The sequence below is a fragment of the Aspergillus chevalieri genome, chromosome 1, assembly GCF_016861735.1.
Source record: "Aspergillus chevalieri M1 DNA, chromosome 1, nearly complete sequence".
In the NCBI taxonomy this organism is placed as follows: Eukaryota; Fungi; Ascomycota; class Eurotiomycetes; order Eurotiales; family Aspergillaceae; genus Aspergillus; species Aspergillus chevalieri.
In genome coordinates, this window is record NC_057362.1 from 2,136,729 (window position 1) to 2,164,505 (window position 27,777).

The 27,777-nt window shown below is 49.7% G+C and overlaps 14 protein-coding genes and 1 non-coding gene across 15 annotated transcripts; 8 read left to right on the forward strand and 7 right to left on the reverse strand.

Annotated features, from left to right (window-relative positions):
- Nucleotides 1–208: 208 nt before the first annotated feature.
- ACHE_10772S (uncharacterized protein) lies at nt 209–2,872 on the forward strand (the record flags this gene model as incomplete). Its single annotated transcript, XM_043282986.1, has 4 exons — nt 209–730; nt 788–2,533; nt 2,595–2,699; nt 2,759–2,872. The coding sequence occupies 4 exons, from the start codon at nt 209–211 to the stop codon at nt 2,870–2,872; spliced, it is 2,487 nt and encodes an 828-aa protein (XP_043131892.1).
- Nucleotides 2,873–3,796: 924 nt separating this feature from the next.
- On the reverse strand, nt 3,797–5,389 carry GOT2 (putative aspartate aminotransferase; the record flags this gene model as incomplete). Its single annotated transcript, XM_043282997.1, has 5 exons — nt 3,797–3,898; nt 3,949–4,008; nt 4,059–4,987; nt 5,117–5,195; nt 5,273–5,389. The coding sequence occupies 5 exons, from the start codon at nt 5,387–5,389 to the stop codon at nt 3,797–3,799; spliced, it is 1,287 nt and encodes a 428-aa protein (XP_043131893.1).
- A 709-nt stretch (nt 5,390–6,098) lies between these two features.
- On the reverse strand, nt 6,099–8,150 carry ACHE_10774A (U4/U6-U5 snRNP complex subunit SNU66; the record flags this gene model as incomplete). The annotated part of the gene is made up of 1 exon (XM_043283008.1): nt 6,099–8,150. The coding sequence occupies one exon, from the start codon at nt 8,148–8,150 to the stop codon at nt 6,099–6,101; it is 2,052 nt and encodes a 683-aa protein (XP_043131894.1).
- Nucleotides 8,151–8,968: 818 nt separating this feature from the next.
- On the reverse strand, nt 8,969–9,653 carry ACHE_10775A (aminoacyl-tRNA hydrolase PTH2; the record flags this gene model as incomplete). Its single annotated transcript, XM_043283019.1, has 2 exons — nt 8,969–9,273; nt 9,341–9,653. The coding sequence occupies 2 exons, from the start codon at nt 9,651–9,653 to the stop codon at nt 8,969–8,971; spliced, it is 618 nt and encodes a 205-aa protein (XP_043131895.1).
- A 398-nt stretch (nt 9,654–10,051) lies between these two features.
- Nucleotides 10,052–10,932, reverse strand: ACHE_10776A (uncharacterized protein; the record flags this gene model as incomplete). Its single annotated transcript, XM_043283030.1, has 3 exons — nt 10,052–10,106; nt 10,161–10,558; nt 10,624–10,932. 3 exons carry the CDS (start codon nt 10,930–10,932, stop codon nt 10,052–10,054), a joined length of 762 nt encoding a protein of 253 aa, XP_043131896.1.
- An 815-nt stretch (nt 10,933–11,747) lies between these two features.
- ACHE_t10011A lies at nt 11,748–11,820 on the reverse strand. The gene has a single exon. It is a non-coding gene; the product is annotated as a tRNA-Val (tRNA).
- Nucleotides 11,821–12,562: 742 nt separating this feature from the next.
- ACHE_10777S (DUF4448 domain-containing protein) lies at nt 12,563–13,545 on the forward strand (the record flags this gene model as incomplete). Its single annotated transcript, XM_043283041.1, has 2 exons — nt 12,563–12,683; nt 12,743–13,545. The coding sequence occupies 2 exons, from the start codon at nt 12,563–12,565 to the stop codon at nt 13,543–13,545; spliced, it is 924 nt and encodes a 307-aa protein (XP_043131897.1).
- Nucleotides 13,546–14,714: 1,169 nt separating this feature from the next.
- Nucleotides 14,715–16,401, forward strand: hcsA (homocitrate synthase; the record flags this gene model as incomplete). Its single annotated transcript, XM_043283052.1, has 5 exons — nt 14,715–14,805; nt 14,872–15,107; nt 15,188–15,268; nt 15,328–15,395; nt 15,447–16,401. 5 exons carry the CDS (start codon nt 14,715–14,717, stop codon nt 16,399–16,401), a joined length of 1,431 nt encoding a protein of 476 aa, XP_043131898.1.
- A 1,025-nt stretch (nt 16,402–17,426) lies between these two features.
- Nucleotides 17,427–17,843, forward strand: ACHE_10779S (uncharacterized protein; the record flags this gene model as incomplete). The annotated part of the gene is made up of 1 exon (XM_043283063.1): nt 17,427–17,843. The coding sequence occupies one exon, from the start codon at nt 17,427–17,429 to the stop codon at nt 17,841–17,843; it is 417 nt and encodes a 138-aa protein (XP_043131899.1).
- A 129-nt stretch (nt 17,844–17,972) lies between these two features.
- ACHE_10780S (uncharacterized protein) lies at nt 17,973–18,317 on the forward strand (the record flags this gene model as incomplete). Its single annotated transcript, XM_043283075.1, has 1 exon — nt 17,973–18,317. One exon carries the CDS (start codon nt 17,973–17,975, stop codon nt 18,315–18,317), a length of 345 nt encoding a protein of 114 aa, XP_043131900.1.
- A 462-nt stretch (nt 18,318–18,779) lies between these two features.
- ACHE_10781S (sphinganine-1-phosphate aldolase DPL1) lies at nt 18,780–20,680 on the forward strand (the record flags this gene model as incomplete). Its single annotated transcript, XM_043283086.1, has 4 exons — nt 18,780–18,868; nt 18,938–19,415; nt 19,480–19,613; nt 19,669–20,680. 4 exons carry the CDS (start codon nt 18,780–18,782, stop codon nt 20,678–20,680), a joined length of 1,713 nt encoding a protein of 570 aa, XP_043131901.1.
- A 432-nt stretch (nt 20,681–21,112) lies between these two features.
- On the reverse strand, nt 21,113–21,397 carry MRPL33 (mitochondrial 54S ribosomal protein uL30m; the record flags this gene model as incomplete). Its single annotated transcript, XM_043283097.1, has 1 exon — nt 21,113–21,397. The coding sequence occupies one exon, from the start codon at nt 21,395–21,397 to the stop codon at nt 21,113–21,115; it is 285 nt and encodes a 94-aa protein (XP_043131902.1).
- An 808-nt stretch (nt 21,398–22,205) lies between these two features.
- Nucleotides 22,206–24,485, forward strand: SEC6 (SNARE-binding exocyst subunit SEC6; the record flags this gene model as incomplete). Its single annotated transcript, XM_043283108.1, has 1 exon — nt 22,206–24,485. The coding sequence occupies one exon, from the start codon at nt 22,206–22,208 to the stop codon at nt 24,483–24,485; it is 2,280 nt and encodes a 759-aa protein (XP_043131903.1).
- A 227-nt stretch (nt 24,486–24,712) lies between these two features.
- Nucleotides 24,713–26,362, reverse strand: ACHE_10784A (uncharacterized protein; the record flags this gene model as incomplete). The annotated part of the gene is made up of 1 exon (XM_043283119.1): nt 24,713–26,362. The coding sequence occupies one exon, from the start codon at nt 26,360–26,362 to the stop codon at nt 24,713–24,715; it is 1,650 nt and encodes a 549-aa protein (XP_043131904.1).
- A 250-nt stretch (nt 26,363–26,612) lies between these two features.
- Nucleotides 26,613–27,305, forward strand: FRR4 (frataxin family protein; the record flags this gene model as incomplete). Its single annotated transcript, XM_043283130.1, has 2 exons — nt 26,613–26,972; nt 27,030–27,305. The coding sequence occupies 2 exons, from the start codon at nt 26,613–26,615 to the stop codon at nt 27,303–27,305; spliced, it is 636 nt and encodes a 211-aa protein (XP_043131905.1).
- Between the last annotated feature and the right edge of the window lie 472 nt (nt 27,306–27,777).

Here is a 27,777-nt window from a genome sequence, read left to right on the forward strand (position 1 = left end):
CCCTGTGAATTCAAAGATATATATAGTCGTAGATTATGTGCGTGTGGATTGAAGATTTGGCTGTGTACGAATGAAATTTATCTCCGATCCGGTGCAAAATCCGAAATCGCGAACAAAAGATACAAACATCGACATCGTATCGCTCACTCTTGATATTTGTAACAGCTTATGGCTTGCTTAGAACAATCTCTAAAATAGGGCCGCTGCTATGGAGCTCTCGCAACAGTTACAGAACTCCAGACGGAGCATCATGAGGGTGAACCGGCAAAGTAACGTCAGCTCTCCTCGGAGGCATCGGGCCATCCTCTCATGTGCTACGTGCAGAAAGCGCAAGATTAGATGTGATCGACTCACGCCTTGTAGTCAGTGTGTGAGGTCCAAGATTGTCGAATCATGTTATTATCCTGCGGCATCTACGACATCCTCTGCCCCAGTTTCCGCAGCGCCGCGGCCGCGTGTCCCAGTGCGAGTGCAACCCTCCAGGCAGTACATTGCTATACCATCTACACCTACTGCAGAAGGAAGATGCGCTACACATCATCTTGAGCATTTAGAGAGTCAGGGCCAGGTTTTAGATGAGATGCCGAGCTCTTCCAACTTACCCAACGCCTCGCTGCCATGGCCTTCCTCGATCGATCCCATCCAATCACTCCCTTCTCTTTCATTTCGTGGCAAGGATCAGAAAACCAGGTTCTTTGGGCGAAGTCATTGGGCAATGACACTAAGCTTGGTAGGATGCCACCCTCCATCCTTACGTTTACCTAGATACTGATTCCAAATCGGGAAGTTCCCTGATCTAAACGCACACTTGCGCGACTATCACCGGGAGAAGCAAAATCCCACCAATTCACCTTTCGCGGAGTACCTTTCACTAAAGCGGCTAAAGCATGAGATGAGACTGCATGAAAATCAGCAGGCTCGGGTTGATCGTGGTCCCCGGTCCGCGGAGCTGGAGAGTTTAATACCCAGTCGTGCCCTTGCTGACTATCTTATCGATCTCTATTTCTCTACTTTTGAGAACACTCTTCGGATATTACATGTTCCTTCATTCATGATAGAGTATAACGCCTTTTGGATTTCCTGTGGAGAACGCTCTGGGTGCAAGTCATGCACGGATGTCTTTGCTGCAAAGCTACTGGCCTCGATGACCTGTGCAAGTTGCTTTGCTGATAATGAAGCACTCGCATTAGCAGAGACTGATCCAGATTGGTTGAAAAGAAACTCCCAAATTTGGATTCGAACAGTTGCATCATGGGTAGGATCCGGGACAAACCATGCTCAGCTCAGTCTGGACATGATCCAGGTCAAATGTTTACTGCTCATCGCGCGGCAAGCTATTGCTTGGGAGGGCGATCTGACTGGAATGAGCTCAGGCTTTCTCGTGCGAGAAGCCGTTATGATGGGTCTCCATAGAGATCCTGTCAACTTTCCCAATAGAGCACCGTTTTGGGCTGAGATTCGGAAGCGACTCTGGTTGACTATTATTGAACTGGAGTTACAGACTGCACTTTATAGCGGAGTGCCAGTTGCAATATCATGGGAAGATTTTGATTGCAATCCACCATCTAATGTGGAAGATGAGGATCTGTTGGTGGAATCAACCCAGCTGCCGCCGTCCAAACCGATCAATGTCCATACCAGAACCTCGTTCCAGATTGCGCTTGCTCAAACATTACAAGCAAGGCTCCGGATCGCCAAATCAATTAACAGTGTCCGATTCAACATGAGTTACGATGATGTCAACCAACTAAGCGAAACTCTCACAGCTGGACTTGCAGAAGCCCCAGTTGAATTACAAGCCAATACGTCTGCCATAGATGAGCACTCTGGAAATCCAAACCAGGGCCTTATCTTCCGACGGTCACTCTATCTTTTTCTCGTATATCGATGTCTTCTTGCACTCCACAGGCCGTTTTTCCTCAGTCTAGCTGAGAACCACAATGAGCAATATGTCGTCTCGCGACACTTGTGTGTACAGGCTAGCTTAGCCGTGCTATCTCAGCTCAAGCCCTCTACGCACACTGTACAGAATATGCCAATCGACTACAGTACGAGCAATTACCCTTACCTCCTCCGATTGAGAGGTGGAATGTTTCGCGATGATGTGTTCCACGCCACGGCATCACTATGCTTCGAGCTCAGACTACAAGCCAAAGATAACCCCAATACCTTATTCCCACCTTCTGATTCCATCGAACCAAACCCGTCATACTACCAACGCATAGTGCTATTCCAGAATATCGAAAGTGCTATAAGATATTTTGAATTCAAAGTCCGCACGGAAAAACGAACCTGCAAAGCATACATGCTACTTCGCATGCTCCTTGCTTCTGCAAAAAGACAAGGCCGAGCTTTCAACGTCCTTCCGCAGCTCAGCGGTAGTATTGATAACGAGGATACCATGACTTTGGATGATGCCTGTCCACGCGCAGCTCGTCGATGTCGAGATTTGCTACTTGCAGGTGAGACGAACTTCGCGACATCAAGCTCTGAGGCTGGTGGAGATGGAGATAATATGGGGTTGCATGTTCCTGTGAGGCTTCTTCCCTATGCTAAACGAGACACACAAGACACTAAGCAATTATTTTTTCAAGTACGGGCGACCTCAAACAAACAAGACTCGACCATCACAACAAACAGAATCACCTGAACAAAACTCAAATCCAGCATTCGTGGAAGGCGCTGCAGGGGATTCTTTCGTAGGTGACCTCACAGCCACATACACTAACCAACTCAAGCTAATCACGCTCTATGATAGGAGCAACTGCTCTCTGACTGGGATATGTCGCTCGATCCGATGTCTCTATATTTAATTGATTCTTGGCCGATACCGCCTGATCTCTTGATGCAGAGCTCTGATCATGCTGACTAGTTGTACGTAATGCTTAATAGAATTATGCTTTAATATCTCACTACCTTTCATTTTTCCAATTATAACCGGTTCTAAGTGGCAAACCCTACCACTAATTACATACTAAGCTATATACGGTAACTTTTTATTTCCGAGGTACCCTCCAATCTTACAAGAAAGCGCGAAAACAGCGCAATCTGAATGCTAGGCCATACATCCCGACGGTAGTACATATAGCAAGTAACCATGCTAGCATTTCAGAATCCAGTTTTTTCTCAATCATCATATCTACTTCGAGTCAAACAGACACTATGTCCATCCACGAGTCCTCGTACAAGTTCAACGTCCAAATGGGCTGCGACGGCTGCGCCAATGCTATCCGTGACGCTCTCAAAGACCTCGAAGGCATGCTTTTCTCTTCCTTTCCCTTCTAGAGCTACAGGTTTAGTTGCTCATATAGGCGGATAACATAGGCCTGAAATCTGTTGATACGAGCGTCGCCGAACAAACCGTTTCCATTGTCGTTGGGCCGGAGGTTTCGTATGACACCGTGTTGGATAGGATTAAGGGAACGGGGAAGACTGTTCGCAGTGGGGAGGTGGAGGGGGTTGCGAGGGGAGTTTGAAAGGTTTCGATGGCTTGGTTAAAACCATGGAAACCAGGGTTGGGGTTCTTTTTCCCTGGTTCAATGGAATTTTCGACTGCTGTCCTGTATGCATCAAGATATTAGCATATAGGCATCTCTTGGATGACAACTTCCAAAGCATTATTCAATATCAGTCATTCAGCCATTACATCCATCAAAACATAACCAAGCCATGCATCATAAATTGCTAATCTAACAGACAAGTGGGATATCAGTACAATGAGATCGATTCAACCATGACCACCTCCTGCTCTTGACTTCGTTCAACTCATCACTTTCATCTCGTGATCAAATTAAATTTAGCCAGTCACCTTGAAGATGGACTCGGCCAGGCGACGGACGTTGCCGGAAGTGATACCAGCAACGGAGATACGGCCGTCCTTGGTGGCGTAGACGGAGTGCTGGAAGTCATTAGCTTAAAATACATTTATTGAGGGTATGATTAACGTACCTCCTTGGCGAGAGCATCCATCTGCTCGGGCTTGAGACCGGTGTACGCGAACATACCGATCTAATCAATTAGTTAGTGATGAAGTGGAAAGCAATCCAAACTGTACTTACCTGGCTAGTGATGTGCGACCAGTCGTGCTTGCTGCCAAGGTCCTCCAGGTTCTTCTTGAGAAGAGCACGCATCTCAATAATACGGTCAGCCATGCCCTTGACTTCCCCCAGCCACTGCTGATTCAAGGCGGGGTCGTTCATGATGGTCGAGGCAACGCGAGCACCGTGAACAGGGGGGTTCGAGTAGAAGGGACGGATGAGAATCTTAATCTGGGAGTCCACGCGCTTCTTCTCCTCGGCGGACTCACAGACGAGGGAGAAAGCACCAACACGCTCACCGTAGAGGCCCATATTCTTAGCGAAACTCTGGCACAGAGCAATGTTGTGGCCCTCCTTCACAAAGTGACGAGGAGCGAAAGCATCCTGGTCAGCGTTACCGCTGGCAAAACCCTGGTAGGCCATGTCGAAGAAGGCAAAGTGGCCCTTCTGCTTCATGACGTCGCTAATCTTGCGCCATTGGTCCTGAGTCGGGTCAACACCGGTAGGGTTGTGAGCGCAGGCGTGGAGCAGGATGATGCTATTCTCAGGAGCAGCCTTGATGTCGGCAAGCAGACCCTCGAAGTCGAGACCGATGGTGTCCTTGTTGTAGTAGCGGTACTTCTCCACCTCGAGACCAGAGTCCTTGAAGACAGCGTTGTGGTTGGCCCAGCTGGGGGTGGGGAGGTAGATTTTCTTTGCGTGAGGGTAGAAGCGCTGCAGGAAAGCACCACCGATTCTCAGGGCACCGGTACCCGAGATGGACTGGGTGATAACGAGACGGTCGTCCTTGAGGACGGCAGAATCGGCACCGTAGGCGAGTTCCGCAGCAGCCTTAGTGAAAGAAGGAATACCAGTGATGCCGGCGTACTCCTTGTCGAAACGAGAGGCAACAACCTTGTCCTCAGCAGCGCGAACGGAGGGCAGAACGTAGGGCTTGCCTTGGTCGTCACCTGTTCAAGTAGAACAAAGATCAACGTCCATCCAATGACTCACGTCACAGCTAGCGATCAATCCACGCGGAGAAAAACTCCGAAAGGGCAGACTGAAAGGAAGATGAAGGAGAAAAGAAAAAAACATACGGTAAGCACCAACACCCAGGTTAATCTTCTCCTTGAATGAGTCGGCCTTGAAGGCTTCGGTGATACCCAGGATAGCGTCCTACCACCCCTTCCGTCAGCAATTGCATTCCAAACCAACAACCTCAATCAATCCAATCAGCATTGTATCGAGCATACCGGAGGACCCTGAGGAACGTTGGACCAAGCGGACGCGAATCTGGCACCAACGATGCTGGTACGCAAGTTGGCCTGGCGCGAGCCAGCGGTGCGGGCAATTCGGAGGGTGGACAACATTGTGACGACTAGCTAAGGTGAAGGTCACTAGAGTGAATCCTCTGGAGGTAAGAACCAAGAGAATGAGACGAGTGTAGGCCCAAACGAAGAAAGATGGGGAGGTGGTTAAAAGAGAGGAAGAGGGGAGAAAAGAAGAGTTCGAGCTGTGCGGGTAAATAAGAAGCGATCCGCTGTCGGAGATGTTGCGATGTTGTTGTGTGGATTCTGGACTTTTTTAGGCTCATGTGATGGAGGAGAGTTCCGACGGAGTTTTTCTTGATTTTTCTTGGAATTTTTCGTTATTTCTATACAATTGCTACGTTATATACTCTAAAGGACCCGGTTCTATGCATTGTCCATGTCATACTCACTGACGCACATAAACAATCGTAAAACCCCAGATATTCAGTTATCAATCTCCAAAAATCATGTGACTTAACTATCATGTGACGCCGTTTTCGGTGAACTGATTCAGACAGGATCCACTGTTTTTTCCCCTCACACGTTGGAGAACCTCACGCTTGCCTATTCGGGATAGTACAATCGACAAGGTGCGCCGGGGTAGTAATAAAAAAAGGTACAGTAATGTATCTCCACATGCCAAGTGGTCAATCCTCGCTTAGTTCGTTGCTCCTCCGGAGTATCATTTAATGCCCCCGGAAAATCCATCATCCATTGCCTATGCAATAGCCTCTACCTCTCATATATAGACAAAAATAGTAAGAAGAGATCAACCCAATCGCACACCCGCTTGCCGGTTCTTTCGTGCCGTCGCCCCCATCGCATTGTTCATACCCGTATGCTGACTGCTGTCCAATGTACTCATTGCCTCGCGCTGCTTCTCTTCGTCGATCTTTTTCAAACGCTTCTCGGTCTTCATCTTGCCACTGCCCTTGCCGTGGAACTGGTGGCTCAGATGCTTAAACGCTTCCTTCTGGTTCATGAGACGACCATATTCATCCACGTACTTGAGCTGTACGTCCGGCTTGTATTCGCGGTTGAACACATCGGCCATGTGGCGTGCCTCCTGCTGGTCACGCTGCTTGTTCTCCCAACGGGCGTGCTCTTCTCGTTCGCGAGCAGACATGCGATCCAGCTTGCCCGAGGCACGATCGCGCTCTCTCTGTTGGCGAGCACGCTTTTCAGCTTCGCTTTCGAGGTGTTGCTTTTCATGTAAGAAGCGCTGGCGCTCCCGGAAGAGTGCATTGTGCTGAGCACTGTCGGTCTGTTTCACGAGACCACGTTGCTTAAGCATAGACAATGTAGCTCCCAGTCCTTGGTCTAATGTAGTTTCCTCTTCCAATCCGGTGCCGCTAATCTCCTGCTGCGCCTGGGCCTGGTCCTGCTTGAAGCGCTCCTTGACTTCCTCCTCGTCCTCGATGCCACTGTAAGTGCGGTCCATGTCCACATCGGCTTCTGGCTCGACGTGAGGCTCTTCCACGGGGGATGATGGCGCCTTAGCTGGTGCAGGTGTAGCCGTCTTCTGGCTTTCGCGGCGGTCAGGGAGCGTAGGTCGCTGTAAATTAGAGACGAATTCGGAGGTCTCGTCGATGACTAGACCGGGCTCCTCTTCGTTCTCTGCATTTTCAACTTCCATCGGCGTCTGCGATTCTTCTTCCCGGAGCTGTCGCGCAAGATCTTCTGGCTTGACCTTCTGACGCTTCTTGAAAGCAGCACGTCTTTGCCGTGTGAGGGATGCTTGTAGATCGTCATCATCAGCAAACGAAACATCTTCGCTTACCCGCTTTCGCGGAGCAGGGGCAGGGGCCGGTGTTCCGTTGTTATTGTTGTTGTCAACTTCCATCAATGTCCCGTCCGGCGCGTTGCCCGACTCGGTAGCCGGGAAGATATCCTCGTCATCCAATACAGCGCGCTGCTTAGTAGTCTTCGACTTCTTCTTTTTCGGCTTCTTGATCTTGACTTCGCTAATGTCCATGTAATCGGACACGGGGGCGGCCTGGGGCTCAGGATCTAAGTCAAGGCTGATGGCATTCTTCTTCAACTTTTCGGAAACTTCCTGTCGTTTGACATCCCGTTCTTCGGCAGTCGAACCGGTGGCATCAAGGGTGAAACGTTTTCGCTTTTTGCCTTCAATTTCCTCGTCATATTGTGCTAGAATTCCAGCGTTTTCCTCGGTCGGATCGTAAGCAGGTTTGCGCTTCTTCAGTTCCAATTTCTCAGCCGTTTTTTCGCTTTCTTTCAGATGTTGGTTCTCAAGTTCATCATCCTCATCTTCCTGATCAACAGCAGTATCTTTAAGAGTAAGGATATGTTCTTCCCCTTCTCCGAATTCACCAGCTTCATGCCCGACCTTTAAACCAGCCAAATCCGCCGAGGTATACTCCGCCGCCGCAGCCCGTTCCCGCTCCTCTAGTTCTTCCTCGAGTTTACGCGCCCGCTCCTTCTCAATCTTCTTCTGCCGCTTCTTCGCCTGTTGCAACCAAGTCTTTGTATCCTCCACGCCACCCGTTTCACCTAGTGTCGGCCCCTCGAGCTTAGCATTTTTCTGTGCCTGCTCGCGCGCCTTTCTAATCGCCGCGTTCCTTTCCTCCCGTTTCCGCTTCGCCTCGGCTTCGTCTTGGAGTTTCTTCCAGTTCTCACCGGCTTGCGCTTGACGGGATTCTAATGTACTTGCTGGGTCTTCTTCGTCTGAAGAGATGTCCGAGTCGGAATCATCGTGTTCTGGACCGGCGGTGGCGTCGGCACCGGGGACGGGGAGAGGTTTGAGGCCGAGCGCGGCTCGGATTTTGTTGTTCTGTTCAACGGAGAGCGCATCCGACATTTTGAAGAGTCGGAAGTGAGACTGGTCAAGCGCTCAGAAGAAACGGAGGTCAGATGTGCAAGGTGTGCCGTAGAAGTTGGTCTGACAGAAACAGTTATGAAGTTGGATGCAGCGCAGCGCATCAAAGCGCCAAGACAGGTTTTGATTACCTCAGCACATTATCCCCAATATAGTAAAGCGGCTAGCCACCGCGCTTAGCGGCTCCACCAACCTTAGCGCCGCAAAATAAAAGCCAAAATTTTTCTTCCTCGGCCTTTTTTCTTTTTCTTCTTCTTCTTCAACACACACGGATCTGTGTCCAGCGATCCCGTTCACAGATTTATCTGTGTTTCGGTTGATCACTGGGCAGTTCGGCGTTATTCGGAGCCATCACATTTTGTGTGGATGGTTTTTTGGCAATCCGGTCGACAGATCTCAGATTAAATGCCAGCTTCAGGTGTTCACTCTGGTCTTGAGCTCCCTTTTGGTGAACTCGGCTGGAGAGCCTGCGTGCTGGCGGCGTCATATTCCTGATCCCTTCGCTGAGGCCGTCGGCTGGTGAAGTTAGGGAAAAACCATGACAAGCCAACATACCTGCTTTTTTTTCTTATGATGTTGTTTGTAGAACACCTCGTGTTGTCTTGTAGTAGAAACGGGAACTCATGTTGGAGATTCTAGGAAGCTCTTGTGTTGCGTCTCTTTCTGTACAATAAAAGTACTTTGATTCGCGCTCAATAATAAACAAGACTGATCGTACCAACATCAGGATCGTACCAACATAATCCTATACATGCCATGAGTATCGTCTCTCATCACTCATTAAGCCCATCAAGAAGTATTTACAACAACTTCAAATGCCCCGTCACATTATCAACCACACTCTTCGGCCCCAGAACACCTAACACTGTCCGACTCCCACTCGCAATCTGCGTCCGTCCAGCATCCTGGATCACACGCGCACAGAGACCAAGGCTAATCGCCTGCGCCTGGAGCAGCTGCAACTCATCCTCTCCTTTAATCTGTAAGGCAATCTTGGCTTGTCCTTCGCGTTCCCAGCGGCGCAAGATGGGGGATTCAGGGGCATGCGAGAGGAAGTATTTGTAGCAGGCGAGGGTTGCGTGGGAACATTGGGCGGCGATTTTACCTGTAGCATTTGCCAATTATCAGTATTGAATCTTCACATTAAGTAGTAAGGGGGGGAAGGAACATACCCTTGGTCATACCCAAATCCGTCCGGACAACAAGAACCAGCTTAACCTCTTCCTCGTCGCCGAAATTGCCCAATTCGCCCTGCTCTTCTTCCTCACTATCCTCTTCATCTTCTTCTTCGTTGTCCTCGTAGTCTTCATCCGACGAATCCTTATGAACCTTCACATTGTAGCTATTCGGCCATCCTTCTTTTTCACCCGAGAAGAGTCGGAGCGAGGACCCTTGCCCGACGAAGTAGCCTGTCACGCCGGCGAGGATGGCGGTTGCAATCACGTACGCGGTTGTGGAGGGAGGGAGGCGTTCGAGTTCGGCCATTTTTTCCTGTTATTTTGTTCTCGATTGGGTTCGTGGAGGGTAGGGATGTGTGTGGAAGGGCGTAGAGCGTGTGATAGACGTGAGGAGCTGCTTTTTTTTTTTTTCCTGCAGCTGCGGGAGCTGTTCTCCGCCGAATGTTCTCTGGCAGATCTGCACCACTGCTAGAACTCAAAACGCCGCTGATTTACATGCTCTATGGCAATTTTTGATGGGATTGATACGAGCAACAATATAATGCGCTCTTTTATTATTATCCAATGATTATTATAACGTATTCCGTATTTCCCACGACCGCTAAAAAATAGGCATGACCAAGCGTGTTATTGCTGTTCGTTATATACATCCCTAAAACTGTAAAGCAAAAAGCAACAAAACTTCAACACCTATTCAGAATGCGCCTAGTTCGCTTGGGCGGGGGCGGGTGCCTGGTTTTGGTTTCCAAGTCGACGGCTCCTAGAACTAAAAGTTAGCACCACGAACAGAGTAAGCAATGACAACCAAACTTACATCATAGAGCGGCTGACGAAACTGATGAGGACCATGAAAAGCCATTGAGGAATCAAGCTGAAAGCGTAGATACCGTAGCCTAGTGGAACGATGAGTCCATTCTGGGCAACCCAGCCGTCCGTCGGGTGCATAGCACCCTCGTAAGCGGGAACATCCTGGTAAGTCTTCTTGGAGTGGACTTCGTAGATGGTGTCGGCGGTAACGGTAGTAGAGTTCAGGCGGACGATGTGAAGAGGAGTGTTGGGGCGCTCGGGTCCCTCCTGAGCCTGGGGGACCTGGAAGTGCCAAAGGCTAGGTGCGCCGGCGACCCAGGCAGAGCAGAGAACCTGGTTGGCCTCGCAGTCCAAATAACCGAGATTGGGCGCGGTAGGGTCAGCGGAAAACAAGAGGACGGATTCCTAATAGCCGAAAGAGTCAGCGATCTTTATTGTCGCACCCCTTGATTTTCTGCAATGTCACTCACGTTGAACGCCTTGTTGGCGCGCTCACAACGGCCAAAGCAAGTCTTGTTTCCTCCAGTCACGAATACAAGCCATTCCTGAGCTGCCCCCGACGGTTCAAGGGTGGCTTGCCAGTTTGTAAGGTTGACCGTGGTGACAGCCTTCTCCTGGACCTTCTGCTCGACCACCTTCTCAACGGGCACCACGGGAGTCGCGGTAGGGAGGTAATTCTTGGCCTTGTTGAACCAACCCTGCACACGATCTCCCAGAGGGACCTGCTCTTGCGCCGCAGCAAGCGCGGGGAGGATAGCAATTAACGGAGTGAAGCGCATGGTGCTAGTAAAAGCGACGCGTCCGGGTCAGCCACAGACCAACAATGATATTCTCCGGGGGAAAATAAAGGGGGGAAATAAAGGGGGGGGGAACATCGATTTCCATCACCAAAATTAATAAAAACAGCACTTACCTGGATTGGATTAAATATGCGCACTTTGAAGAGGGCTAAACAAGTTGAAAAAGGGCCAAAGTACGGACAGCAGGTGCGGAGCGAGGTAGAGGTAGGACGGAGAGAATATGTATGTTTCTGTTGTCGACAGTTGACGACACTTGGCCGAAGCGCCGGCAAGGAGATTCGGGCACGTGTCCGGTGGTGATTATTTACTCCTACTCAATCAGGTATGCGCCTATGCTCTGCAGGCTTGTTTTTATCGATAACGCTCTTTTCTTTCTCTTTTCTGGAACGTGTGCTTTCCATAATATTCGGGGTCCTGTTGAGTGTTTCCATTGGTGCCCTAGGCTGCTAATCGCGATTCCGGTGGCCATTCCTTATGAGACACTCTTCGAATTTCACGCCAACTTGTTGCCAGAATTATTCTAGTGATACGATGTAGAGAAGAACCGGTAAAAGTCAAACGTCAGATTGGCTGTCTCCTACGTACAATGTTGAAACGGCATCATTCCTTGCATGGCCGTCAACTCTGTGTATCTGCGCTGGATGAAGACAGAAACCATTGTAGCATATCTAAGTCACTGGATAGAGACTAGAACCAACTAGTGAGTGCGATTGTAAAAAGGACTATAAAAGAAACCTGAAGCTAAATGGAGCAAACGACAAAAATAAAAATAAAAAAAATAAAAAATCTCGTTATGGCCAATATGGGGATCGAACCCATGATCTCCCGTGTGTAAGACGGGCGCCTTAACCACTGGGCCAATCGACCGAAAGTCGGAGTATATTGTTGCAATATTTATTCTAAGAGGTTAATACCGAAACAACCGGAGCAAAGAAAAGAAACAGAAACCAGACCGTTGGTAATTTATTTGTACCAACAGGCAAAAAGACAATAAGACGAATAACAGGGGGGAAATATAAAACAAAAAGAGCACGGGTGTTGGTCATGTCACAGGCCTTTTTCCAACGAACCAAAATATATACGTGAACTCGAGTACTGACTGCGCGAGGCTACGAGAAAAGGAGGTTATCTTGCTTTCTAAACTCATACAGACCGGAAGACATGGAGGATTGCTGTAGAGCTCGATTTGCACCAATAACCTGTGGATCACACCCGCCATCGAAGCCCTATTCTTGGCGCCAGATCTTTAGAACAATACGTACCGGATATATGTCCTCTATTCCGTGCCATAACTTAACCCGGACCAAGATGTATTGCAAGGAAGGCACGACTTGAGAAGGCTGTTCAATATGTGATTTCCCCATCAGGGTGGGAGCTTCCCGTTTCGACAATGTCCAACGTAACTTCCTTGCACCTTCCTATCGAGGACTGTCACCCCTCAAAAACCAATCTATCTGTTTCATTTTTCTTCGTCTACCTAACTTTCCTCATCCGAATATCCCCTGCTCATTAGCATCCATCTTTTAACTGGCATTGCTATTAGCACACGCATTTACTCAGCATCAGCAAGTTGTCCCTTCGGATTCCCCGCTGCGAACGTCACGCCAAAATGCGGTTGTCCCGGTTCCTGCCCGCTAGATGGCTACCGGTTGCTCTCGTTGTTGCAGCGATGATACAGACCAGCTTTGGTGCTGCTTTGAAGAAGAACGTCGTGGATGAATCCCTTGGTGGTCAGCAGCTGGATTTGCCCACCAGCTTCACGTGAACGTATAGCTGACACCCTGAGCAGAGATCAAGTATACGAACAAGATGGTATTGAACGATACAGCCACACGCAACATCACTTCTGCCGGCGACTTTCCCGTCTGTACTTATCATAATGGCACGTTCTCGCCCTTCTGTCTACCACACAATGGAGCGGATGTCATAGTGGATGCGACTTACTATGTCACCTGGAACGCCGACTTCTACCCGTTGAACGCTACGATCACGATCGAATTGCGATACCCCAATTCCACCGAAGGAGATTCGGCTTTCACTTCGGAGAGAACAGACAACAGTTATGGATACATCCCCCTTCGCATGCGCAAAGAATGGCTCCAGGGTAAGCCACACAACGAATTGACCCTCTACATCATCGAGCTGGATTCAACCTCGGACCGGAGAGCTCGTGCTCGACAAGGGCCGACTGTTGTGCTCCATCCGAAACCAAAGGAACATTACAAGCCCCCGCCTCCCCTGCCGTTCAATAGGCTGGCATTGATCATCGGCTTGCCGGTCAGCGTGGGAGTGGTGGTCCTCATCGTCGCTGGCCTGTTCTTTGGAATGCGGAGAAGCAGACAGATCGGAGTCGCACATGCCAAGGGGTCTAGAGGCAAAGGCTATGGAATTGGAAAATCGCGGAATGAGCGTCTAGGACGAAGCAGACAGTCGATGGACGGCGATGCGGACGCTGCCCTGAAGAAGTATTCTGACGCTGACGAAGACATGTCGGAGATTGCAGACTCTGATCTATATCACGACCTGTACCGGTCTGGAAACTATGGGTTCGGCTCGCGAGTTGCAAAGCTCAAGAGCTGGAGTAAATCTTGAGATCCTAGGGCCCTTGGGTTTGATATGCTCAGAAAGACGAATGTTGAGTATGGTTTGAACGGGTTGGATGATTGATGGTTTGACGATCAGGTTGTTGTCGAGACGACTTGAGCGCTCTTTTTCTGATAGCCCTGTTTTCGTTTGTGATCTTTGTGATTGTACGGTATCGAAGTCTCAACATTGCGAGAGAATATTCCTAGCGAATGAAGCAGAATTGACTCCTTTCTACATATAGTATTCCGTACCTCCGCTGTGATAGTTGACCAACAAGAGACGCGGAAAATGCCATTACCGTGCGGGCGGTGGGCAAGCCATGACGTCGGTCTTGGGTGCAATAGCGGGGTTACTGTGATTTTCTGAGGAGAAATGAAGAATAACCATGGGCATCTGCCTGTTGATCGATTACCAATGTTTTGAAGGCGAGACCGCTGCTCGGCCACAGGATAACTGAGGCTATGTTCCAGAACAGCCCAAGTGCTGTGCTGCGTTCATCTCGCGGTGGACACAATTGGTATATAAGCAACCCCGAGGCCGATGTCGGTCATCGTTTTCGGTTGTCCGAATGAGGGCTGGCCATTTATTAGTATATACGGCGCTGTGATATGTCAATGCAATACAATGAATACTGATGCCGATACTATACTACGTGCTGCTATACTATTTATTTTATTCAGGAGGAGACTAGAAGATTAAAGATGTACGGGGTTTTAGGACATCTCGAGTGGCAATACTTTTCAGGTGAAAATCACGTGCAGCCACATGACTCGATAGAATTGTACTTTTCGGACATACTGAGCAGACGTAGTAGCAGTAGAGAAATAAAAGTACGGAGTACGTACACTACTGTGTTTAAGAACGTAAACCAAAGAGAGCAATGACTCACTGAGCTGAAGCGCAGAATTAGAGACTCCCCACACGGCGCTGAAATTTTCGCATTTGCCGCACTCAGACCGCCCGCCTTTTTTAAACTTGACCCTCTTTTTCTTCTCGTCCGGCCGGTGACTCTTCCTCGTCGCTAGCGAGTTGCGATTACCATTTCTATTATTTAAACTATTTCGAAAGTCGTCGATTGTGATTCATTTCGACTTCTCCGTTGTTTCTTTTCTCTACCCAGAACGTTGATCTCTCCCACCCTATACTTCCCCTACCCACTACACTTCTACAACACAATGTGTCCCGGTGCAGACCACGAGCCCAATGGGCACGCCAATGGTGCCAATGGTCCCGGTGCTATTGGTGTGAACGAGCGCGTCAACGGTGGTATGGATAGACTCCTATCTTTGGAGGTGTGGTACTTCAGCTAACCGATGCGCCGAAAAAATTTAGATGCCTCCTCGCACCCCGGCTTCACCGGCGTTGAGACTCGCCAAAACCCTCACCCCTCCAGCGCTCGTAATCCCTACGGCCACAATGCTGCTGTTACCGACTTCCTGAGCAACGTCTCGCGGTTCCAGATCATTGAGAGCACCCTCCGTGAGGGTGAGCAGTTTGCCAACGCCTTCTTTGATACAGAGAAGAAGATTCAGATCGCCAAGGCTCTCGATGACTTTGGTGTTGACTACGTGAGTTTTTTTTTTTTTTTTTTGGGAGATATGCGGCGCGAGTGGCTTGAGATGGATTGAGCTGACCTGTTACTCTGTAGATCGAGCTTACCAGCCCTTGTGCTTCGGAGCAGTCGAGACTTGACTGCGAGGCTATTTGCAAGCTCGGTTTGAAGGCCAAGGTATGCTTTTACAGTCTGGCATTCAATGTCGTTTGAGACGTGTCTTAACGGTGATGCAGATTCTCACCCACATCCGTTGCCACATGGATGATGCTAGGATCGCTGTCGAGACTGGCGTTGACGGAGTGTAAGTCTTGGTACACTAGCCGCTTAGACATTGATAGTTAATGATGTTCAGTGACGTCGTTATTGGTACTTCGTCCTACCTCCGTGAGCACTCTCACGGTAAGGACATGACCTACATCAAGAACGCCGCCATCGAAGTCATCGAGTTCGTCAAGTCCAAGGGCATTGAGATCCGTTTCTCCTCTGAGGACTCGTTCCGTTCGGACCTCGTTGACCTCCTCTCCATCTACTCTGCTGTCGACAAGGTTGGTGTCAACCGTGTCGGTATTGCCGACACCGTCGGTTGCGCGTCTCCCCGCCAGGTCTACGAGCTTGTCCGTGTTCTGAGAGGTGTTGTCAGTTGTGACATTGAAACTCACTTCCACAATGACACTGGATGCGCTATCGCCAACGCCTACTGCGCTCTCGAGGCCGGTGCCACTCACATTGACACCTCGGTCCTCGGTATTGGTGAGCGTAACGGTATCACCCCTCTCGGTGGTCTGATGGCCCGTATGATGGTTGCCGACCGCGACTACGTCAAGAGCAAGTACAAGCTCGAGAAGCTCAAGGACATCGAGGACCTCGTTGCTGAGGCCGTTGAGGTCAACATCCCCTTCAACAACTACATCACTGGTTTCTGTGCCTTCACCCACAAGGCTGGTATCCACGCCAAGGCCATCCTGAACAACCCCAGCACCTACGAGATCATCAACCCCGCCGACTTTGGCATGTCCCGCTACGTTCACTTCGCTTCTCGTCTGACCGGCTGGAACGCCATCAAGTCGCGTGCCCAGCAGCTCAACATCGAGATGACCGACAACCAGTACAAGGAATGCACCTTCAAGATCAAGGCCCTTGCTGACATCCGGCCCATCGCTGTCGATGATGCTGACAGCATCATCCGTGCGTACTACCGCAACATCAAGTCGGGTGAGAACAACCCTCTCCTGGACCTGACTGCTGAGGAGCAGGCTCAGCTTGCTGCCAAGGAGAAGGAATTGGCCGCGCAAGGTAATACCGCCTAAAGTGGTAAAGTCAACACCATTTTCTTTTTCTTTATATTGCATTTTTTTTTCTTTTTCATTTGTCATATCCATTTTCATGTCTGGTTTCATTTCCTTTTGCCTTTTTTTTTTTTTTTGGACATGTATTGCGCTCCCAGCGACTCTCCGTCTAGGGAGAGATGTGATTTCTGATGATTTGATGCTTTATGTGTTCTGGGTATATTCCATTGTGTATTTAACGGGGATGGGGAGTTATAAAAGTCTTCAAGATGGTCATAAAAGAATGAGACAAAGGAATTCAAAACGACAAACCACACAAGAGAGACTGATGTTCAAAGAGGCTCTTATCTATCCTGTATATAGCAGGTTTTGAGTGGCTATATAGCATTTTCAATATCATGTTTTATGGATACTCTAATACTCGTAGAACCAGGGGCTGGGTTTTAAAGTCAAGATGGCCTCATATAATCGTTACTTCTTTTAAATTCAAGGCTCTATTGAGATAGAAGGTAGAATAGCTCATGCCTATCACGAGAAGCGGCGGATTCCATCGAAATTAGGGTACCGATACGGGACCAAAGAGACTACCAGAATTAATTACACCCCGTATCTGCTACCTAGTAACTGTACCTAGAAAGCGAATCCTGGATATCCGTAATATCCTCCCCATCCCTATACTCTCTACCAGCAGACAGATGTCTCCCTTTATCCCGCCGTCGATTCTCTCTCCAGCACAGAAACCAATACAATCCCATCACAGGGACGAGAAGACACGAAGTCATAATGGCAGTAACAACACCCTCAAAATACCGAGGAGCTGCGTTCGATTTCCAGAGTTGAGGCGCTGCGATGCATCCAACGCAGTAGCCTATGAAGTAGAGCGTGTTGACGGTGGCACTGAGCACTCAGTGAGCGGCCATCCGTGATGTGAAATACTCACTGAGCAAGCCCTTGAGTACCCTCGTTAAAGCGGCGGCGTCCAGAAGGGGAAAGTTCGGTCGCTCTAGAAAAACAGGTACGTATAAGTTACATATATTGTACGGGAAATGCTTCTGCACGGCTTCACCATCGTACGCGATACTGGAGGCGCTGATACCGCTCTCCGTGAAGCTATCGCGGAGGGACTCATCCCGGGCCCTCGCCTCTTCATCGCGGGAAAGGCTCTCTCACAGACCGGTGGACATGGTGATTTCCGTGGAAGTTACCCGGAAAGTGAGCACAAACGCTGCGGAGGACATTCTCCATCCTTAGCTCGAGTGTGTGTTGGGGTTCCCGAATGTTTGAATGCCGTTCGCGATGAACTGCACCAGGGAGCAGATTTCATCAAGATCATGTGTGGCGGGGGTGTTGCTACACCGACAGCTGGCCTTGATATGTTACAGTTCACGGCGGAGGAGATTCGAGCTACCACCACGACAGCGGCGTATTCCAAGACATGTCACAGCGGATGTCTACACTGTTGAATCCATCCGACACGCTGTCGACAACGGGGTTCGTGGCATCGAACACGGAAATTTCATTGACGCGAGACAGCCGAGTACTGCAAAGAAAGAGGTGTTGTTTTCACTCCCACGTTAGTGACCTACAATGCCATGATACAGCCTGCTTCTTCCCATTTCCTCGACGAGTTCAGCCAAAGAAAGAACCAGGTGATTCTCAAAGGTAGTCTTGGTGCGTTGGAAATCCTCAGTGACGCTGGTGTGACTATGTGTTATGGGTCAGATCTGCTAGCTGGCTTTCGTATCATGCAGAACGGGGAGTTCCCCATCCGGGCACAGGTGCTGAGCGCCGGAGAAGTTTTGAAGTCGGCCACTGTCAACGCAGCCAAGTACATCGGAATGGAGGGCAAATTGGGTTGCGTCAAGACGGTGAGCATCGCAGACTTGCTTGTTCTGAATGCTAATCCGCTTGATTGCCATCTTGGATCGCATTCATGATAGTATGGTTGGTCTTCTGAAAAATGGAAGAGTGGTTACTCACAAGCTGGATGGATTGTCGGTTGATCGGGTGTACGGTCCCTGTGGGGTCCAAGCATGAATATCAAATTTCAGATGTAGCTAGAAAATACATGTTCATAGTACACATCTACGGGACTACGTGGTTGAGCATGATCTACGTGCTTGTAGTTAATTACAGTAGTTAGTTAACTTAGTTACGTTATTGATAGAAATGTAGCCTCAATAATGAGGCATCAAATTCTATTACTCGATTCGGTGATTGCAACCGAGGCAGGCGCATCCCTCAAGTGTAAGTCGACCTCCTGCGAACTCCCGACTCTCCTCTCTCCTCTTCTCTCCACCACTCGCTTTTCCCTAGGAATCGACCCTACTTTGATTTTCGCATTTTTTACTCTATCATTCCTCTATTGGTAATACCCTGCGATCGGTTAATACACCGTGATGGCTTCGTCGGTTTTCCCGGTGGGCTTGCAGAATAGACTGCTTGGCTTCACCCGGGTTTCCAACGTGCAACTGTTGAACTTGGATCTGTACATGACTCACACTCCACATATTACGATCCTCGCTGTGGCCTTTACTAACTCTGAGCCTGTACGCAGTATCCGGAACATCATTTTCATCCTTTTCGTTTTCCGATATGCCCGCAAGACTTTCTACTCGGTACGCGGCTACGGCATCTTTGGCAGCATCCGCAACGTCTACGCCGCAGTCCGTCTCTTCTGTTACTCCATTTTCCTCCGCTCTCCCGGCGTCAAAGGTCAGGTCGACAAGCAGGTGACCACGGCTATCGAAGGTCTGGAAAAGAAACTCGTTGCGAGCGGCCCCGACGTCACACGGTACCTAGCTTTGCCCAAGGAAGGATGGTCAGCCGAGCAGGTTCGCGCAGAACTCGAGAAACTCGCAAACTTGGAACATACACGCTGGGAAGATGGCCGTGTCAGTGGTGCCGTGTATCACGGTGGTGATGATCTGTTGAAGCTCCAGGCTGATGCCTTTGGCCGGTTTGGTGTCGCGAACCCGATTCATCCTGATGTGTTCCCTGGTGTTCGTAAGATGGAAGCAGAGGTTGTTTCTATGGTACGTGCATGGCTCATTCTATTATCAGGGGAAACGGATACGAACTCATATTTTGCCCCTTTAGGTCTTGTCTCTGTTTAATGCTCCTTCAGACGGTGCCGGTGTCACTACCAGTGGCGGCACGGAATCCATTATTATGGCCTGCTTGGCAGCTCGGCAAAAGGGGTACACTGAACGCGGTATCAGAGAGCCTGAGATGTGAGTTCTAGTTCTTGATATAATTAAACCAAAAAGGGTTACTGACAACTAATAGGATTATCCCCGATACTGCTCACGCTGCGTTTATCAAGGCCTCCCATTACTTTGGAATCAAGCTCCACCGTGTTCCATGCCCGGCTCCTGACTACAAGGTTGACATTGCTGCCGTTCGCCGGCTGATCAACCCGAACACTGTCTTGCTTGTTGGTTCTGCTCCTAACTTTCCTCATGGTATTGTCGATGATATTCCTGCACTGTCTCGCCTCGCCAACTCATATGAGATCCCGCTCCATGTGGACTGTTGCTTGGGCTCCTTTGTCATCGCATTCCTGAAGAGGGCTGGCTTCCCGGAGCCTTACGAAGAGGAAGGAGGATTTGACTTCCGCCAACCCGGTGTTACCAGCATCAGTGTGGACACTCACAAATACGGGTTCGCGCCAAAAGGAAACTCTGTGCTTTTGTACAAGAACCGCACCTATCGCAGCCACCAGTATTTCATCTACCCTGATTGGTCCGGTGGTGTCTACGCCTCTCCCTCCGTGGCGGGATCCCGACCCGGTGCTCTCATTGCAGGTTGCTGGGCTAGTTTGGTGAACGTTGGCGAGTCCGGGTACATCAAGAGCTGCCTCGACATCGTCGGAGCCGCAAAGAAGTTTGAATTGACTATCAAGGAGCACCCAGTTCTGTCCCAAAACATCGAGGTTGTTGGTGATCCCATGGTTAGCGTCGTCGCCTTCCAAAGCAAGAACGGAGGCATTGATATCTACGACATTGCAGATGACTTATCCTCCAAGGGATGGCATCTCAATGCTCTCCAAACGCCTGCGGCAATCCACGTGGCCTTCACTGTTCCCACGGCGTCTGCTGTTGACCAACTCATCACCGATGTGGTTGAGGTTGTCGAGAAAGAACTGGAGAAGGCTGAGGAGCGGAAGAGACAAGGGAAGTCCTATGCCATCCAACGTGGAGACACTGCTGCCCTGTACGGAGTGGCTGGCAGTATGCCAGACAAGAGCATCGTCAACCGCCTTGCTGAAGGCTTCCTCGACACGTTGTACAAGGTCTAAGCGTGGTCTTATCTTGTTGAAAGAAACTGTACTTTTATTGTTTACCTCTTCTTTCTTGTGTATAAGAATTTGTCCATAATGGGCTTAAAGCTTTTTGCGAGAGGGTCCAGACTGAACACATACTCGCGGGCGTTAATGGCATGGGTGCGGGCACAGCTTTAGTATATAGTACGTCTGCCAAAATTCATTTAATTTTTTTCATGATATAAACCATGTCAACTTAAACATTCTTCGTACTAATAAAACATGCGCAAATGCAATATGTATAATACAGTGCCTGGTAAGAAATCCGTCGACAATAGGCGTGATCGAAATGCCCATGTCATTGTCCGAGTCTGTCTTTAGACTGCAACGTATCAGGTATCAAAAACAACCAAAAACAGCAACAATCAAGTAGAGGAAGAAAGCAAGATCCTGCTGCCTCGTACTTCTCTACTCCCTCGTCTGCTCCACAAACTCCGCATTCCCTCTCTTCTCAACATAATAACCCGGATCCGGTTTCCGCTCCAGATGCACTTCCTGCTTGGTTAAGCGCCTGTCGACCTCCTGCACGTCAACGAGCTCCTTGACCTTCATGACCTGACCTGCGACGGACTGCGAGACGGGGTGGAAGACGGTTGCCATGCGCTTTTTGAGGCCAAGGGCTTTGAGGACGTCTGTTGTTCGGCGGGGGAGACCGATTGCGGAGCGGAGGAGTGTTATGCGGAAGAAGGCCATTTTGGTTTGTTTGGTTTATTGAAAGATTGGTATAGAGTAGTGGTGGTGGGATATTGGTTGTTGTGGGCTGCGGGAGGTGGATCTTAAGGATTGGCTTTTGGACCCGGTTTGAGAGGGATGATGCGAGATTGCGAGTTGATGTAGTGTAGTCCTGGTCTTTTCTTTCGCAGATTCTCTTGGATTCGAGGTTTCGTTATTCGGTGGAAGCGCAATGCGGGAGGATTCAAGGATACGGGTGGGTTCAATGTCTGTCCTCTGGCCTGTAAAGAACGCAATTCGCTATACACAAGAGACTTGGATGTTCTCAATTCTTTCGCCCGTCCAATGATCGCAACTCGTTATCGTGCCGGAGTACGGAGGTTCTGGAAGTGTATACCAATCGATCTCCAGCCGGAAAATCGTCAGTCGGTCAGGCAGGCGGAAAGTCACGTGGAAACCATTCTGCCGGCGTCTTTGCGGGAGGGACGCTCGACGTTGCAGGAATGAAAGTATGCAACTGACGAGGGAACTCCTCAGTTTCTTTTGAAGGTACCTTGCTTGTTGGATTTGTGCTTTCTTTGTGTGACTTGATTATTGCTGGAATTGGAGCGAGGTGGATCTATTATGGAATTGGGGTTACTGTTATCTGGTGTATACTGACGTCTTGCCCCAAGGTCGGAGAGCTTACGATTGATCACTAGTATCATTTGGCATTGTTTACATTATTGAATGGCATTGTGGTACCTACGGATTTACACTGGTGCCACTCGTGCGTGCTCGCCGTCGATAACCATCCCTGACGCGATCCCTCCCTTCACCACCTGCCAAAATGGCGCAAGAAGCCGGATCCGATGGCACGCTGGCCATGCCCCGGCTTGACGATATCCTACGGCACCCAGAAGACCTCGACAAAATCACCGGCCTAAAAGCAGAGTACTCGCGCAAGAAAGCCGCCGTCGACGCACACCTCCGCGAGGGTCTTCGGGACCAACTAGAAACGGTACAACGCAGCATCAACGCCCTAACAGAGGGCCAGCGACAGGTTGTGAAAACAAAAGATGAACTGCAGGGGATAGACAAGCTATGCGCGGAGTCGCAGACGAGCGTTGAGGATTTCTCGCAGATCGATAAGCTGGCTAAGATGCAGAGGCATTTCGAGGCCACACTGATGATTAAAAAGGGGTTGGAGAATTTCAGTGCGGATCTTGCTGAGATTGAGAATCTGCTTACGGAGGATGATGATGATTTGGAGAATCAGCCGAATATGTTACGGGCGCATATGCAGATTTCGCGGCTGAGGGATTTCCGTGATGAGGCGATGGATCAGATTCGCAAGGCGGGGGATCCTAGTAATGAGGAGACTCTGATTGATTATTTTCAGGGGCTGGATTCTGTTATTGAGTGGTTTGATGATCATTTGGGAACCGCGTGTATGAATTTGATTCCGCTCGTGCAGTCGGATAACAACAGCATGGTGGTTCGGTTAGCAGTGGTCGTTGCAAATGAAGAAAAGAACGATGAGACGGTGCGCGCATTGCAAGAAGCACAGAAGGACCATAAAGATCTGGCAAATCGGTTCAAATCCATGAACATCGGTCCCAAGACCGTTCGCGGCTACAAGGAGAAGTTCATCAAGGCCATCGAATTCTATGCGCAGACCCAATTCGAGTCGACCAAGGAGGGCTTCCTCGATGATCCTGAGAACTTAGAGAAGAGCTTCCGGTGGTACTTCAACGATCTTTTCACCGTTAAACAGGGCATGCAGCAACTTATGCCTAAGAAGTGGAGGATCTATGAGACTTATACCAATATCTACCATCGGATGATGCACGATTTCCTGGTTGGTCTGATCGATGATCCGGAGCTACCAGCGGACAATTTGCTGTCGATCATCCATTGGTCTGAGAAGTACTACAAGAAGATGAAGAAGTTAGGCTGGGCACAGACGGAACTCCAGCCCAATATTCTCGATGACCGTGAGCCTGAGCTTATTCGACAATGGCAGAACGTCATCATCAAGGCCGTTGGGGAATGGATGGACCGGATCAAGGCGACAGACACGAAGGGACTTGTCGAGCGGATTCCAGATTCCCTGGACACGAATATGGAAGGATACTTCCGGACTCGGACTCTCCCAGACATGTGGCGCATGCTTAATGAGCAGATCATGGCCGCTGGAGCTTCTTCGCGGACAGATCTCGTCGAGGGTATCATCGATGCCATGTTCCAAGTTCTCAAGGGCCGCCAGTCAGCCTGGCAGACACTCATTGACGAGGAATGTGCCAAATACAAGGCCCCAGGCGGCGACCTGCTCGACGGCCTGCAATTGCTGCAGGACTGGTTAATCGCCGTAGCCAACGACCAAATTGCCTGTATCGACGACAACGACGAAACAGGCCAACTGGGCTACCTGACCCGCTTCAAGAACGACTTCGAGCCCTATGTGGATCCGAAATACATGGCCTCGCGCGCCATGCCAGAACTCGACGCCCTGCGCGACGGCTATGTGGATCTGAGTACCCACTGCCTGAACCAGTTCGTGCAAGTGGTCTTCGCCGTCGACCTCCGCGGCACGATCCCCGAGTTCTTCACGCAGAAGTGGTACGGCGATTTCGCCATGAAGCGCATCACCTCCACTTTCGAAGACTACATGGTCGACTACTCACCCGTCCTGCATCCCTCTCTAACCGACATCCTTGTCGAGGAGTTATCCGACGAACTCCTCGTCGGCTACCTGTCCTCCGTGCGCAACAAGAGCGTCAAGTTCCGACGGTCCCAAGACCCCTACACGGACAAGTTCAAGGACGACGTTCTTACCGTCTTTGCCTTCTTCCAGAAATACCCGGATTCCTTTGCTGCCACTATCAAGATGAAGTGGAGGCTCGTTGATTGGCTTGTGCGGTTGCTGGAAGCGGATAAGGGACCCGCACTCGTGGCCGTTTATGAGAACTTCAAGACGGAGTATTGGGATTTGCAGCTTACCTGGGTTGAAGCTGTGTTGAGGACTAGGGATGACTTTGAGAGGAGTATGGTTAGTGCTACGAAGGCGAAGGCTGCGGAGCTGTCTGTGGAGGTAGGCATTGAGACGTTGATGAGTCGGGTGAGATGAGGTTGCTTCCCTTGGTATCGTGTGAGGGTTATTCCATCAGCGAGGCGTTTGGGACTTTCTTTTCATTCTATTTCTCACGTTGTAGCATTTAGATGTTTGTATATAGCTCTATATACCTCGTTATGTATCCAATTTGTCTGTGATATACATGCATCCCTTAAGACAGCTACTCCGCGACCCTGACACCACCGTCCGAGCTCCCATCACTGTAATCATCCATGATTATTTCAGTATCGGTTAACAGCCTCAGTAGCAGGCTGAACATTAGGGTCCCAACTCAAACTCCTCTCCGCAACAACCTTGTATTTTTCTCCCAAACGAGCATTCAACCCGTCCTCATCAGGATTCAGCTTTTTTGCGCCCATTTCACAAATGCACACGGATTCCAAGGGGAAATCCTTTGCCCAGACGAATGGATGTTTAACGGCGTCGCCTGATCCTGATCCGTCAGATTTAGAAGGTGATCTCTTCCTCTTCTTTTGTTCCGGGTCATCGTCTAGTTCTTCCGGGTTGCCAGCGCGTCGCAAGCTACTTATGTATTCTGCAGGTAAGGCTTCGTTGCTAGGTGTTGTATTACCTGCAACTGTTATAGCCGCAGATCGAGGTGTCGTCCTATGGTTGTCGAGGTAGTAATCCCGATAGTGATCAAGGATATCTCTGGCGTCGAATGTATACCGACTGTTTTTGTTCCCGTTCTTGCCCTTGGGGCCACCCTTGCCATTACCGTCGCCTCCACGTTGTCGTCCTTTAATGTATATTGTGTTCACGACGGTAGCGTGTAGGAAAAGTGGTCTGGGTTTTAGTTTGGGTTTTGGAGGGATGTGGATCGGTTTGGTAGTAAGTTTGGGAGGTTGGGATTGACATAGAGCTGATTGTTCCTCTGCGAGAGTGACTGGTAACTCTTCAAGGAGGGAGGATGATGCGGTATCGTTGATGCATAATGGTTTATCTATTACGGGTTGTTCTTCTGTTGCGGCAGTAGAGCCATCTCCGTCGATCTTGCCTTCTTCCTTTTTATTTGCCTTGTCCTGCTGGGAAGTTCCCTCTGTTGCTATTCCTTCATAGCTTTGTCCTACCTGCTTCTGAGGGGACTCTTTATATTCGCCTTGCAAGAACCCAGCCTCGAGGAACTTATCCCGCAGCATTTCGCAAAAAGGATACAACCGTGACGTAGGATCCACCGGCGCAGCATGAAGCACTGTAGCAGAACGTGCTCGCGGAAGCGCATGCAGAGATTCAAGAGAGACATTGAATGGCCGAGGCATGGTCTGTGAGACCGTGTTAGTCTCCTGCACAGCGTCAAACTCGCCCTCGCCACGAGAATCAGGAAGAGATGGATGCAACGGTTGTTCTGTCCTTCCCTTTCTTGATTTGATCCTTTCTGCCTTCTCCTCTGCTTCGTGTATCATTGCGACTAGATCCAGCGACTGGAAGAACTCCAAAGCTTCCTCAAATCGTTCCTTGGTTGGAAGACTCATGACGCCCAAGGTAAGGTGAAGAGTCCCCACAGGTCGCAATGCGCCGTCAGGAATGAGCGGCCTTCCTTGCTGGACGATGGCTTCTTGGGGACCATTTTGACTTTGTTCTTGCTGCACTGGTGATGCGGGAATAGCTGCTTTGAATGTCGCAAGAGATGATTCGAGCTGCGGGAGAGAGATGGAGTTCACGAGCGGTAGACAGAGGAAATGAGTAAGCTGAGGGTTCTTTTCTTTTCGTGGAGGACGTCGGAATTTCCCTCGGGGCTTGTTGTTTGTCTTTAGCTTTTCTTGTTCGGACATGGTGTGGAATAGTTGGTGATGACGATGATGAAATCGGCTGTTGCAGAGTGCGACTTGCAATGAGAAAATAGGCCTTTGAGGCCTGAAGGACCTCAGCATTTAATGAATTTTGTATGATTAGAAGGAATGTTTATGGACGGATAATAACCGATGTAAATAAGATTAAGAGTTAGGGTGTATGGAGCAAAGGAGGAAGCGATGATGTTACTTGAGCAATGACATTTGTGATCCGCACTTCTTCCTCCGCAGCTTTTCGTCCTGCTTCCTTCACTGCGCATTGCCAACTGCCACCATTCTACTCTATCTCTCCAACAAAACCCTCTAAATAACCATTTTTTATTAATTCAGTATGCTCCCCCGGGCCCCCCGAGCAATCCTCTCCGCCATCCGCCCATCCCTCCGCATCAGCCGGATCGCAGCACCAGCTGCCATCCACCCTCAAGTTCCTCAACAACCCCAACCAGCTCTTCGCCGGAGCTTCCACTTTTCTCCCATCGCCCGTAAAGGCATCCATCCCGAGTCTTCCGACCCGCCCGCTCCCAAACCGCAGTCTCACAACGTCGCCGGCGCAGCAGTCCACATCACAGAGCCGACGCCATTGACGGATGTGCAGTACTATGAGTACTCGGAGCATTATCTCGAGTCGCTGCTGAATGAGGTAGAAAGGACGGCGCAGGAGGATGCGTCGGATTTGGAGGGGGAATATAATGTGCGTCAAGTCCCATCCCATCTGTGAGTGACATGCTAACGGGTTATGTTATTGCAGGCCGGTGTATTGAACATCATTGCCCCGGATATCGGCACCTTCGTTTTGAACAAGCAGCCCCCGAATAAGCAGATCTGGCTTAGCTCCCCAATTTCCGGACCCAAGCGGTATGACTGGGTTGTTGAGGGCGAGGGGCAGAATGAGAAGCAGGAAACTCGGACTAATGTCAGTGGGCAGTGGATTTACCTGCGCGATGGGTCGAATTTGACGGATTTGTTGAATTCGGAGCTGGGTTTGAATTTGCCTAAGGATATCTATAGCGAGAAGTTATATTAGGCAGAGGGGATGGATTGTATCATCTACGCAGGAAGAGGAACACGATCCTATGTATAGTGGTTATTGACTTCGAACCCGAGTTATGACAGATATATCAATATGGGCTAAATCCTTCTCGTAGAGATGAATGACTAGACGGTGTGACTGGCTTCGTCCGCCATTCGTGACCATGACCACAAAACGAATCCATCTTTATCCCAGCAACCTGCGCGATGGCAGGCAGGTTGTGGCCAAGTCCCACCAAGCAATATCTTCAGTATCTCACGAGATGCGAGGCGCAGTGGAGGATAGCCAGGCGGTATACCCATCCCTGTGGCTATCGCAAACGTAGCTCTTGCAGTTCTTTTCATTCCAAGCGAACCAATCCCGAACTTGTATTTTCAAGCAAGAATGGTTGCGTTTCGTCTTCGAATCGAGTTCAGTAGATCAGACTTGCTATTTCATCGGACCGTCGTCAAATTTAGTTTCTCAT